The sequence below is a fragment of the Alosa pseudoharengus genome, unplaced genomic scaffold, assembly GCF_046254945.1.
Source record: "Alosa pseudoharengus isolate Yale_2024_CS ecotype anadromous, Long Island Sound unplaced genomic scaffold, YU_APseudo_1.1 YU_APseudo_1.1_scf_6, whole genome shotgun sequence".
Lineage (NCBI taxonomy): Eukaryota > Metazoa > Chordata > Actinopteri > Clupeiformes > Clupeidae > Alosa > Alosa pseudoharengus.
Window position 1 is genome coordinate 24,124,321 of NW_027468848.1, and position 13,801 is coordinate 24,138,121.

General features: G+C 40.0%; 2 protein-coding genes across 2 annotated transcripts; both read right to left on the bottom strand.

Annotated features, from left to right (window-relative positions):
• Window positions 1–877: 877 nt before the first annotated feature.
• On the bottom strand, window positions 878–8,293 carry LOC143106341 (uncharacterized). The gene is made up of 10 exons (XM_076270614.1): window positions 7,603–8,293; window positions 4,933–5,122; window positions 4,152–4,242; window positions 3,955–4,071; window positions 3,333–3,535; window positions 2,885–3,087; window positions 1,911–2,070; window positions 1,560–1,670; window positions 1,367–1,437; window positions 878–981 (listed from the first exon to the last, which is right to left on the bottom strand). The coding sequence occupies exons 1-10, from the start codon at window positions 7,603–7,605 to the stop codon at window positions 970–972; spliced, it is 1,161 nt and encodes a 386-aa protein (XP_076126729.1). The 5' UTR covers window positions 7,606–8,293; the 3' UTR covers window positions 878–969.
• Window positions 8,294–11,328: 3,035 nt separating this feature from the next.
• Window positions 11,329–12,870, bottom strand: LOC143106858 (dual specificity protein phosphatase 26-like). Its single transcript, XM_076271335.1, has 3 exons — window positions 12,698–12,870; window positions 12,008–12,219; window positions 11,329–11,528 (listed from the first exon to the last, which is right to left on the bottom strand). The coding sequence occupies exons 1-3, from the start codon at window positions 12,868–12,870 to the stop codon at window positions 11,329–11,331; spliced, it is 585 nt and encodes a 194-aa protein (XP_076127450.1).
• Window positions 12,871–13,801: the final 931 nt, after the last annotated feature.

Sequence of the window (13,801 nt, forward strand, 5' to 3'; positions counted from 1 at the left end):
TACGTATTGAGAAACCAACAACAGGTGATTGTGCTGCTTTGCTTACGCAAAGAAAACACCGTTGTTCATTGGCAACAGCGTAAGAAGCGTAGGCTGTCTTACGTTCGACATAAGTCAGAAAACATTAAGCATATGTGCTCACTGCAAATAATCTTTAATATACTTGTTTGAATAATAACAATAATAATAATAAATCAACTTCACTATACAGAACGCATTTCAATTAGAATAGTTCAAACGTTTTTAAACCAGTCCATGACACTTCTGCAGGAAACAAGGACTTCCAAAAGGCCCAGTCAGTATGGATCAGACGTAATGTTCATTAGGCCTACCCAGGTAGCATTCTGACGTTGGGCCAACGTTGGCCCAAGGTCAGTGGTTGTGTTGGCCCAACGTTGGCTGCTGACGGTGGCCCAACGTCATTTTGTCCGGTGGCCCAACGTTGGCCCAACCATTTAATTAGACCATCAGCAGACCTTTGGCCAACCCTAACCCAACCATATGCCAACTTAAAAAGCCTACCCAGCCAACCCAAAATACACCTTACTAACGCTATGCCAACCCAAAACCTACCTTTCTAACGTTGGGCCAACCATTTTATAGACCGACAGCCGACCTTTTGCCAACCCCAACTCAACCATATGCCAACTTAAATAGCATACCTAACACTATGCCACCCCAAAAATTACACCTTACCAACACTAGGTCAATGTTCTAACCTTAAACTGACTGCTTATTTCAGCAGAACACTCATCTTGATATTTTGGTCACCTTTATGGTTAGTACAGTAATTTAGAAATTACTTACTTGATCACAATGATTTTACCAATCTGCCCTGAACATGTTATCTTAATAGTGATATAATACCAACACGAGATTAAGGGTTAAAATAAATACATTTAATAATAAATATTGATTTAATAATAAACATGTATGTGATGAGATCCTCAAGGGTTGATGGGTCATCAATCAGTTCTGCTCCTATAAAATAACAGAAATTACTTTTAGTTACTTTTAGAAATTATTTTGTTTTACTTGCTCAAATAACACTTCACTGCATTAGGAAGATTATACAGATAATTTGTCTGTAAACAAGAGATTACGAAATGTGTAACATTAATAATTTGTCTCAAGTGTAATCAAGCAATCATTTTATTAACTGGTGCCAATGTACAATCTATGGAGGCCTATTTCATAACATTCTCTTAATTATGTACAAGTACAAATGATGTTAATGCCTTCTGGTCACATATTTCCACACTTGTCGAATAGTTATTCATTTCAAGCTAGATAAAAAGATGAGACAAAAAGGTAAAACAACTTGCACTATGCAAACGTCTATGCACTAATGACTAAAAAAACGTACAATGTCAGATATTTCCTCGGAATCACTACTCATGTCAGATGGAGGATGTGATGGGGGATGCGTCTGCCTCTCTAAATTGAGGAAAGGAATTCAAGTTAACTACTTACTATTTCACAACTGGGATGATAAAAGTCAGCAATACAGACATACAGGCAATTAGAAATATTTTTTGATTGGTTGTTGAAATCTGTACCCTTTTCTGATCTCCTTTTTCTTCCTCCATTTCGGTCACCACTGTATTTCAGCCATGTTTTGATTTTTTCTTCTGCCTCCATTAAGGTGGTCCCTTGTTTTTTGGCAGCATCTGCGTGGGGAATTTGGGGGAATTGAATGGAGAGTGAAGGATAATATTTTGTGTAAGACAAACAAGAAGATATTAATTATTCCACCACCTCTTGAAATCAGTTTAAAAACCACTGATTTAGAACATGACGTGAAGTGTTGTTGTGTAGGGTAGATAAAACTGGATGTGTACAGCAGGCTACCAATCAGAATGTGTGTAGAATAAACATTGAATGAAATTGTAAAAGAGCTGTAGGACTACCTATGATGACTTTTGCCAGGTGCAACACAGAGAAAGGACTTTTTTGCCCCCTGCCCATCCAGTTAAACTTTTTCGCTAAATCATTGCTGATTGTTTCACGCATGATCCTGTAGATTATGTCTTTTGTTGTTGTCCCACCCAAACTCATGAGATGTTTTACCTATAAAATGAAATGGTTGTGCATACATAATTAAGCTTGTCAAAAGGTGGAAAATAACTACAAGCACTACACAGTGCTATGGGCTACCATACACTCCCATAACAGAAGAAAAGTGGCATAGCAAGAAAGCTCACAATTGGTGCCTCCAAAGCTTCACTACTAGGACCCTAAGGCATTAGTGATTCTGTAGTAGAGCTGAGTTCAAGAAGTATTTGTTAGGATAACTCAGAAAGTTGAGTTTATTGAAAGAATTGAAATGAGTGAAGGAGAAAGATCAAACACTGCCTCAGTCATTACAAGTGCCTCTTGATTGATTAATCACCACTATGAGGATACTGTTTTTTAGAATTAATTTAGATTAAGTGTTATTATATTTTGTATTTTAGTGTGTTTAGTATATTCTTTATATTCTACTGTCCTTATTGCTTAACTGTGTTTTTATATTATATACTTTAATTACTTTTTCTGCTGTTAGTGAATGTGTGTGTGTTGTCTGTATGCTACTGAGACCTTGAATTTCCCCTGGGGATCAATAAAGTATCTATCTATCTATCTATCTATCTATCTATCTAAACTATCAGTATCCAAGAAACGGATGAACCACTCACATACAATCCTTTGTATTCTATTTATGTATGTATTTATGTACTATTTATGTATGATGAACCACTTACATACAAACTATTTATTCTATTTATGTATGTATTCCTATTTATTCATGTATTTATTCAATGGCTTATTTATAGTATTTATTGATTATGAGAACTACTCATAACTAGAGTAGGGTTACATACACAACATAAACAGAACTTACCAGAGAGCGTCGTGTTTCCTTGTCAGAAAGCCGGTCCTCCATTTTTCTGATATCATTTATATTTTGAAGAGGAAACTCAAAATCTGGACAACTGCTGACTTCAGTGACACTCTCTCTTCTCAAAATTGACTGAAGCAGAAGAGAATTTTGTCTGACTTGGCCCTTTATCTCCTCTAGCATCTGAAACAGTCTGAGTTCTCTTTCTGAAACAGACAAAGTATATAACTTTATATAACATGTGTTCTGTTTTGCATACTCGGCCTGTGATGTATCATATTGTTTCGTTCCTTTTGCAGCTGACAACAATTCCAGTCTTGAACAAACAGAGCTGTGTGTTCAAAATGGCTGACATTCTCCTATAAATCTGTCAACTGTTGTAAGTAGCTTTGACACAACATAGATTGAGTTGTGGACAGGGAATAATAACTCAGTCTAATATTCCGCTTACCGTTATGCGGCATTAAAGGTCTTGAGGAGTTGACTGGTGATAATGGTGTTGGGACAGGACCTGCCGGTGAATGGTGATCTACTGGTTGTTGGCAGTGGCTGTTGATTGCTGGCACTGGTGTTGGTGGTCTCGTTGGTGCTGGCTTAAAAGGTGGTATAGCTGGTAAGGACTTAGTGTCGACTGTTGCTTTGCTGCTTTTCTTCCTGGTAAGGTAGAACACAAGTGTCAAGTAAGGACCATTTTTTGCCCACAGCATCTGAACCTTCAGCCTTGACCAAGTTAAGCCTTGATCAAGTTAAGTATGTATAAGTATATATACTCTTTTGATCCCGTGAGGGAAATTTGGTCTCTGCATGTATCCCAATCCGTGAATTAGTGAAACACACTCAGCACACAGTGAACACACTGTGAGGTGAAGCACACACTAATCCCGACGCAATGAGCTGCCTGCTACAGCAGCGCTCGGGGAGCAGTGAGGGGTTAGGTGCCTTGTTCAAGGGCATTTCAGCTGTTCCTACTGGTCGGGGTTCAAACTGGCAATCCTCCGGTTACAGGTCCGAAGCGCTAACCAGTAGGCCACGGCTGCCCCACTTTGTATGTGCATGGCAGTGTGCTTACTTACTTTGTCGGTGTGTTTTTAACACGTTGTGTACTTGTGTGGAGCTGACTTGATGAGGCCATGTCAGGTAGGGCAACAGATGTGTCAAAGCCACTCGCTGGGCCATATCTTGAGGATGGTCTGTTGGACAAATATTCATATTTTAAAACTTCATTACAGCTTATTAGCTTTATGTGAAAAAAGAGAACAGAAAAACATACTGTCTTATACGGCCACTTTCTTCATCTGTGCTGAGGAGACCTTTTCCCTTTGAAAACTGCACAAGTTTTTGCCTTGCTTTCTCATAGGTCTCTTAACACACACACACACACACACACACACACACAAATAACTGTTACACAAGGGGGGAAAAAAAGAGAAAGAAAAAGTGTGTTGCCTTAAAGGAGAATTCCGGTGTGATATTGAAACATGATACCGAGTGTGAACGTATGTCTCTCAGCCCATCTCGGCTTGTCCAAAATCTGGCGCTAGTTAGCCGATGCTACCAACAGCTTTTTCAATTGTGGTGCTTCGGCATCGGGCTAGCCATGCAAATAAATCACTGTTTTACACCATTTACGAGGCTCAATGTATCTCCACACTTCATTGGTAGACTTCCGAGGGCCCTGACATTTAAAAAGAGACATTGAGAACTTTGAAAAAGCACTGGTACTTACAAGACGATTTATACAGACAGTATCTTCACAAAGTTTAGCGTTTGCAGCCATCTTGAATTTAGTCACGATAAGTCGAGCGACGAGTAAGAATGAACAGGTATGATAAGGGATCAGATTCCAAAAATAATTCAGTGGAAATGCATGGATTCCAGTTTCTTCCAGTAGCAGCAACTGGAATCCATGCATTTCCACTGAATTATTTTTGGAGTGCAGGGGACAAGCTGAGATGGGCTATGAGACATACATTCACACTCGGTATCATGTTTCAATACACTTTAGGTCAATATCACACCGGAATTCCCCTTTAAAAAGCTTCTAGACTTACTATATTGGGCCACCCATTTAATTTGAAGTTCATGCCATTCTTCATCTGGTTGTTCTTTAACCTTAGCAGCAGCACTGCACTTGCTGGCCTCATATGGGGGCCAAAACGTGACTCTCTTATCAAGGCTCAGCCAGTCATTAGGCACTATCTCCGTCTCATCACTCTCAACAAAAATTACTAGGGAATACATCTATAAAAATGAACAAACAACATATAAGAGGGAATTATTGAAATGATCATGACTATGAGTGAACATCTTTTGTCCTAAATATTTACAACTAAAAGACTGTTAATGTTAATTTTGTCTTTATCAAAATCATTCTGCATGTAGCAGTGGGTATGCCACAAATCCATCTTTGTAAGGCAAAAGAACAGCCTTTGAAACAAATTTGGCAGGAATTATGGAAAATGATGATGAAAGGTCTTTCACAAAGGATATCTGAAGACTTAAAGAATCAATAGGGTATGTGAAAAAAGATGAGTTGTGTAAGAATTTAAGACAGGCAAGGTAAGATCTGACCTTGTCTTTTAAAATATTTTTAACAACATAAACAGTGCCGTTGAGATGGACGTAATTGTCTCCTTTAGTAAGGCTAATCACAGTTCCATTGTTAACGCAACGCTTGTACTGTTTGAATTCATAGGGTAGGGTATCTAGTGGATAAGGTCCATTCCTGTGTTCTTGATAGCAACCATCCTTACACACTTTTGAACTGTGTTTTTGACGTTCTTTCTCTGTCAACCTTCTGATGGCCTGCTGAAGAGGCTGGGAGGGGCTCCTGATTGATCTTTTTATCTTATGGAGGAAGTTTTCAAAAGGGAAGCATGAAAAATTATCCAACGCACCAAACTTTCGCGCGTCATTGGCCAGATGTACTAGGTTATGCATATTGTAAACCGTGTAGTTGCCATAAATTGATTGAAAATGCTGTACAAATATTTTCAGCAAATTTTCAGCTAGATCACAGTATTGACTGCACAGAGTGGGGCTGCATAATATTCGCAGTGCCACATGCAGGATCATGAAATTATTGTAGTGTTGATGTGGCAGATGTTTTGCAGCCACAGGGCCAGTGTACAGTAAGAATGTCCGAAATTAAGTGGCCTTCCACCGCTCAACTTTGTTTAGAGAGCGCCCTTTCCGGGCGAACTCCCTTGCTAGTGCCACTGCAAAGGACATTATTGCTGCCGAAATCCGGCCTATCTGCTGTGTGCCCATGCGTGTTGGAAGTGGCCCCTTCATCCAAAAGCCAATTAGTTTTCGCATAACTCCCAAGCAAATCAAATGCATATAGTCCAATGGGAACTGGGACACTAGGCCAACTCCAACATCGGCCAAGATGCACGGCCCTTTGTGGTGGACTTCATCTTCATGCTCAGCAAAAGATACATCCGTTCGTAGGGGTGCATGAAGCTCTGGGAAGGTCATGCGGTTCCTATCCCAGGTCCCCTCCTCCGTGCACTTTTCACAGCCGTGGTAGGCATTGTGTGCTTTCACATTTTTAATAAACGATCTTGCTGCAGCATCACAAACAAATTTAGATATTTCAATATTAAACAATCTGGCCCCTACCCTCAAACCTTCTGATTTTAATTTCTTGTATTCATTTACAAATTCCTGCAAAAACAAATTTGGATCTGTCGGCTTATGTTCACCTTGAAACAGAGCTATCACAAAAGGAGTACTGGTTTTGGCTTCCTCTATTAGACCTAAAATTGGCCAAAATTGCTTATTGCTGCTTTTAAATAGTGGCAGCCCATCAATGTTAATTTGTAAAGAAATTTGGTCAGGGAGTGCGCTTAAATTATAATTTTCCAATATATTTGTTATGCCCCTCTCTATGCCAAAGTAGTGCATGCTTCCACCAGCAATATGTGCTATTTCATATGAAGGTGGAGTGCCCAAAAGGGTTCGGGCATCCTTTGGGAGCTGGGGGTGGTATTTACCAAGAATGCCCAGGAGCATGTTTATATGGCTCAGTGGTGTTTGGGTGGCTATCCCCCACTCCCTAAGTTCATCCAAAAGACATGGTTCAGGTTCAGAATCATCATCATCACTATCATCACTGTAATAAATGTAATCATCAAAATCAATAGATTGGTTTGTTGCCAATGCCGACCATCCAGACACATCATCATACTCTTCCGAGTCAGAAATTGGCCAGTCGGACACAGCATCCTCCCACATATCGTTGCTAGGGGCGTCACTAATCTCCACCAAGCCATATTCGTTGTAAACAGTGTCTACATAAGACTCGGAGCACTCGCTCAATAGCTCGCAAGCTCTACGCTTTGCTTGCCGTTTAATGGTTCTTTCTGAGTAGATTTTGTCAGACATACTGCTTATACAAATTAGGTCTACTTAGTTAACTAATAATTCTGTCTAGTTTCTATTTACAAGGCTATTCTTGTTATCATTTCGTTCTAGCAGTAGCCTAGGCTAACGTTGTTAGCTGCGTATGAAGTTCACTGAACTTGAAGTTTACTGAACTTCTAGCGACAATTTGTTCAATAACAACTAGTTAGCTACATAATACATATCGGTTAAGTTTGAAAAGGGTAAAAACGGTAAAAAGATGAGACTACCTTAGACTGACTGGCCCGATATAGCAGCTAGCTTGCAGTGTCGCTCAACGTCCGTTAAAACTGTTCCATTCATTGCGTACTTACCATTCTCAGCTCGCCCTGGCCCGAGACATCAGGGATAGGAATTCGAATCCGTCCAGGTTCCTGCCCTGTAACTCAAAAATGTAGGCTACCTGTACGCATGGCTTACGAACTCGTAAGCGATCCGGGTGTAACTAAAACTTGTGGAAAGCCACGCGTAAGATGCACGGATCTGAAACTGTAACGCGAAAGATGCACGGAACTGAAACTGTAACGCGAAAGAGAAACAATGTAAATGTTGCTATAACCAGCGCGTCCCTTTCCCCCTGACAACAACATTTGAATTTGGCTGTCACTGCCACTCTTGAACGCAACGAGAAAGCCTAACTTTAGGCTGAGGATAATGCAGTTGTTCTCAAGTTAAACAGTAAAAATAACCACAAGCTAGCCACGCAAGAAATGACAATCAATGGCAGGCTGGTTGTTCACTTAAACCAGCGTTAGGTGTGGTCTGAAGCAGTCGTATTTTTTTTTCTTATGTTACGTTAAACTTAGACTTGCGAATCGTTTGAGTGACAGTTACATTTCTAAGCGAACGTGAGACGTCTCCTAAATGCGGTAGGCTAGATCCAATGGAGGTAATTTTAAAGATATATTTTGTAACCAGTGTTGGGAGTAATGCGTTACAAAAGTAATGTAATTACTGTAATATATTGCTGTTTGCGGTAACGCGGTAATGTAAGGCATTACAAAAAAAAAATTGGGTAATATTTACTCGGTACAAACTTCAGTAACGCGCGTTACAATGCAGTTTAACCCAAAATTAAGCGCTTGTTTTGTTTTGATATATATTTGCAAACACCACGCAAGAACAACAGAGGAGAAAAAATCCGCGCAAAATAGTAGAACGTTATCTCCTGATACTGGTTGAATATGACTGTGGCTGCACCAGACTCGCAGGCGGACTCTATTTGCGGGAATACACCGAAGCCTACGCTCATTATTTTCAGCTTGTCAGAGACAAGGCTATGAAGAACATAATAGTTCATAGCGAAACCGAAAGATCTCTCAACTCGCGAAATAGCACAAGTAAATTAATGAAACATCTAAAGTAGTGCCACGCTAATCTTTTTGATTCTTGATAAAACACAAACTATGCTGTTGTGCATGTCAGCTTTGTGCTGTGAACTTGAATTGAAGAGAATAAAGGGATAGAAATGCAGAAAAAGATTGTGTAGCCTGGCAGTGCCACCGCTCCCACCACGCGCATCACGCACTTTGCGTTGGGCACCATTGCAAATGCACCAAAGGACAGAGGGGGCACCCAAATGTAACCAATGACTAGTAGCTTTACTGAAAACTGCGTTTCACTCTTCATCAATAACGTTTACAATGTCAAAATGCACTAACACGATGTTACATGCAAGTTTGATACCTTTTGGGTTCTCTCAATCACCACATAGTACTAGAATTGGTGGGTCTTCAATCAATCGTTTTCCAAGCATTTAGGCTACATGAAGCACGATATGCTGAGTCGGCTGAAACGCATTCCATTCAGATAGCTAGGTGGAGACCAGGCTCATAATTCACTTGTATTCGCAAAACAAAATGTGAAGCAACATGTCATTGCATACTTCCATTTCCAAAGCAATGAAGGTTGCTTAAAACAACTTAACATTGTGCATATTATTGTTAATATTGTGCTATCAATGTAACTCAAACAAATAAGGCTTGTAAACAAGAGCTGGCAAAAGGGCATTATGACAACGTAAATATCAATGCTCTTAAAGTGACAGTGCACCATTTATAAGTAAAACAGCATTTCTTCAGAAATTAATGTTTAAAAATACACAGTAATGGTCTGTATATAATAGGCCTTTTATTTTACTTTAGGTGTTTGAGTTATCATTTAAATGTCACTTACTCAAAGCCACTCACTTAGGGCACCGAAATGGCCAGCAGGCCACCATCTTGACATGTCTTTATTAAAGGAACCGTATGTAAAAAATGTATTTCAATTAATCATAAAATTGCCCTGATATGTCACTAGACATTAAGAAATCATGTTCATTTCAAATACTCACTTCATACAAATAATCACTGACAACAGTAGTCTGGCCAGGAGATTGTCATTTAAAAAGTGAAGTTGCAGCCCTCAACTGATGTTGATGTTGTCATGTTGTGTTTTGGCCTAATGTGCCACCCTCCACCTATCTACTAATCACAAAGTCAGTAGTGTTTTGTCATCCGGTTGCCAACTCTGCCAGTCAGAGGGGAGGGGAAGGGGATACACTGTCGCCCCTCGAGTTGGGCCATTACATTAGTCATGGCCAGACCCTTAATCTTTCTAGATTCCCAGGGTCTGGATTTTGTCAGGCTATACATGGACATGATTGCTTCAACTTTATGGAGGAATGATTTGACACTACTGCCACCTGTTAGACAAGGCATGGAACAGACAGTGATTGTAGTACCCGTTTTGGCCACAATCTTACATACGGTTCCTTTAATCTTTGATTTACAATATAGTAGGCTCTCTATTGATTTTAATGAGTAGGCCTAGGCCTTAAAGTTACAGTATTTCTATCACAATTTACCAGACTTTGACCTTTTGTCGGTTTTTAACAAAATTCTGACTATGATTGTTCCTTGTATTGCATTATGAGCACTGCGCCTATTGCCATCTACTGTTGCCTTAAGCCTAGCTCAGTCATTATGCTATACCACATCTCCCTCCATTGGAAGAGCAAGCTGCATTGAGCGTAATAAACTGCATTTAGAATGGCAAATCCATATTTCTAGATATTTTGGAGTAACTTAAAAGTAATGCAATAGTAGTGTAATGCCTTACAATTCAGAGACAGTAATATTATAATGTAACAAATTACTTTGAAATGACAGTAATAAGTAATGCATAGTACATTACGATTTTGAAGTAACTTGCCCAACACTGTTTGTAACATGACTAGAACAAGCCTGAAGAAATACATCTAATAATTTTCTAAAATGTGTAATCCAGAATTGTTTGAGTTCAACAGTCCCCGATCCCAGATTTTCTATTACAAGTTCTCTGAAATTTTTTGTTTAAGTAAGGCGTTATCTAATTAATTATGTAGCCAACCAATTTGCAGACAATTCAAATACAGGAATCAGATCACTGGATTAAGTCACGTTCAAAATGGAAAATTAGTGAAAAGGTCAGGCATGTTGTGAAAAGACAATATTGAAAACCAAGGATATGTACAGTGCGTCATAGGTCAGTCAAACTCCAACTACATCAGCATTAGCCCAATGTTGGGCATAATGTTTAGGTCAGCCAACAATCAACCCCCTCAATGCTGGCCCAGCGTTGGGCGTACGTCATATAGGTCAACAAAAAATGGCCAACATGATCAACGTTGGCCCTACGTTGGGCATACGTTATATAGGTCAGCCAAACACAGCCAACTCCACCAATGTTGGCCCAACGTTGGGCATACGTTGTACAGGTCAGCAAAAATGGCCAACTCCACCAACGTTGGCCCAACGTTGGGCATACGTTGTACAGGTCAGCAAAAAATGGCCAACTCCACCAACGTTGGCCCAACGTTGGGCATACGTTGCATAGGTCAGCCCAACCTAGCCAACCAAACTCAACGTTGGCCCAACGTCAGAATGCTACCTGGGATACTTTCTTGTGTGCAGTAGGCTACCCCGAAATCCAGTTCCAATCACTTTAGCACTCAATTTCGAAAATAACATCCATATTTAGATGAAATTGCCATTTAACTGAATCTTGTATGTCTTTTTTTAGTGGCTATTTCTGCCATAGAGTTGGATCTGCAGGTTGATGAGCTGTCGTAGAAAGCCACGGTTGGGGATGATACCACGGCCCTCCTTCACAGTGGTGATGGCATCCACCAAGGTCATGTGATGTTTCAGCATCAAGTAAGCCAGGACCACAGTAGCCGAGCGACTTACACCTACATGGCAATGGACCAGGACTTTACCTGAAGATGCAATACAACATTAGATGAATTTACAAGGGTTAAATGTTGGAAAAGATACCATGGGAATATGACTCTGACTACTGGACCACTGAATATGATTAATGGGGATAAGCTATGCCTTTATAGAAAAACTAACAAACAAATCAAATACCACCATATAGCATACATAAGTGTACTGGGACATGACTGCAGTCTGATTCTGTCTGTCGAGTATCTGGCCTGCTCTCAGACTCTATTTGCACTATGTACTTCTCACCAGAGCGATAGCTCACAAATGTAGGCCTTGTAATAAGACTAAGATCGTGGCCATGTACAGTGCCCAGTGTGGTCTAGGTAGGCTATTTCTAATCACAACAGGAGCCTAGTGAACATTTCTGTCCCAGAGATGCCTAACACTGGAAATAACCCTTTGAAATGAAATTGGCAATAGGCTCAATCAGAGTCAACTACATGTTAAGGTCTGAGAGGAATTTGCTCACCTCCTCCACTGAGTGCTTTGTGAATGAAGTTGGTAGCCGTGTTGAAGTTTGCGCTCATGTCGTACTCAGGAGAATCGCGGCCTTCGATCCCGAGGTATGTAATGTCCATGCCCTTGTAGTAGTCAGGCCCACCACGCCTGGACGTGTGTGCGCAGTTCACAATATGTGTGAAGCCACGGGCCGTGAGCTCACTGCGATTTTCTGCACTATCACTGCAACATGACACACATTCAGTTGAACGACTTCAAACCAGGTCTAATATATATGACAGGATAGCATAGGCCTATATCCTAGTGTACATTGCTATACCAATGACAGCTGAGGTTTATAGCAGTGTGACATTATGACATGCAGATGACCATTCAATTACCAGGGCTGAAGTTGTTTATTAGGTACATTAGGTTACTGTGAAAGTAACACTGAACTGCATTTGTTATTGAATGAAAATTAATCTGTCACAAATCTTTACTTTGTTTTTAGTTGTTAAATGTTGTATTAAATGTGTTATTGGCCCAGATAGTAGAGCTGTACCCCCTGGGCCCAGATGAGATTTTGAAATGTGCCAGACATCAACCAATCATGAGGCAGGTAATATTAAATCAGTATTAGATGAGGCATAACCAGACAACATGCAGTTTCAGACTTTTACTATTGGCTAACGATTCCATTCAGTGGAAGGCATTCACTTACTAATCTCCAATGTAAAGTTTTGGCCAAACTTCGTCGGCATGGCTACTGATCATTCTCCCGGTGAAAAGGAGACGCTCGACTTCCATCACGGCAAGTCCAGGAGAACTGTAGTCAATCTCTGGTTTGACTGAACGTGAGGTATCACTTTGCCAAAGATAATTCCGAGTAGCCATTCTGCCAAAGTCGCGTGATAGCCTTTGTCTTGATCCAAAGTCTTGATTGCGCGCAAAGATATCCAAAACCAAAGCTTTTGATTTCCAATTCGTGTAAGCTATAATAGATACGTTTAAATTATTGACATGCCGTTTGCTTCGAAGGGACCACTCGAATTCTCAAGTTGTCAATTCATGGCGTGGTCTGAATATGTAGCAACGGGATATTGTAGCCCCTGCAACGCAAGGGGGATATTTTGGGAGCCAAAGTGGGCACGCAATCAAATCACCCACGTAGTCGTGGGTCATTTTACAATACATAAAATAAACTCTACGAGCTCTGACAACTCTTAACTTAAGACTTAGCCAAGTCACTATCATGCAAACACACTGATATCACTTAGCACTTATTTAAATAAAAAATAAATAAAAAAATAGCTTATACCTTTTCTCTCAACAGGGCCTGGGCTAGGCCACGTTGAATTCATACTTCCTCACTGTAAAATTGACGGTGTAGGGGCTTTCATTACCCTCCTTAGAATGTAATGTGACAAGTTCGATGGTTTTTATGGCTGATGATTTGATGTGGGCCTCTGACTTGGTCTAAATACGGCACAGCCAGTTGATGCCTGGTAGAAGAGAAAACGAGCAACAGATTGTCATGTAGAATATTTTAAAATGAATAAATATAAATATGTTGTCTTTGAACTATTCCCAATTAAATATATGGTTGACATTATTTGTAAATTATAGAATTCTTTTTATTCACATTTTACAAAATGTCACAACTTTTTCGGAATTTGTGTTGTAAACGTGTAGCTGAAATAAGAACACCATGGTCTTATAATAAAACCCAGTAGGCTATACTGTTACTGTCAAAACAACTGTTCTGGATAATTTGATGAAACTAAAGAATGAGAAAAAGGTTGTAGCCTGGAATCTGAACATATTG

Coding starts and splice junctions, on each gene's coding strand:
- LOC143106341 (XM_076270614.1), bottom strand. Junction 4,243..4,932: donor TAAATGGGTGGCCCAATATA/GTAAGTCTAGAA, acceptor GTGTGTGTTAAG/AGACCTATGAGAAAGCAAGG. Junction 2,071..2,884: donor AGGAAACACGACGCTCTCTG/GTAAGTTCTGTT, acceptor TTCATTTTATAG/GTAAAACATCTCATGAGTTT.
- LOC143106858 (XM_076271335.1), bottom strand. CDS start 12,870: ATGGCTACTCGGAATTATCTTTGGCAAAGTGATACCTCACGTTCAGTC. Junction 12,220..12,697: donor AAACTTTACATTGGAGATTA/GTAAGTGAATGC, acceptor GTCATGTTGCAG/TGATAGTGCAGAAAATCGCA. Junction 11,529..12,007: donor CAAAGCACTCAGTGGAGGAG/GTGAGCAAATTC, acceptor TTGCATCTTCAG/GTAAAGTCCTGGTCCATTGC.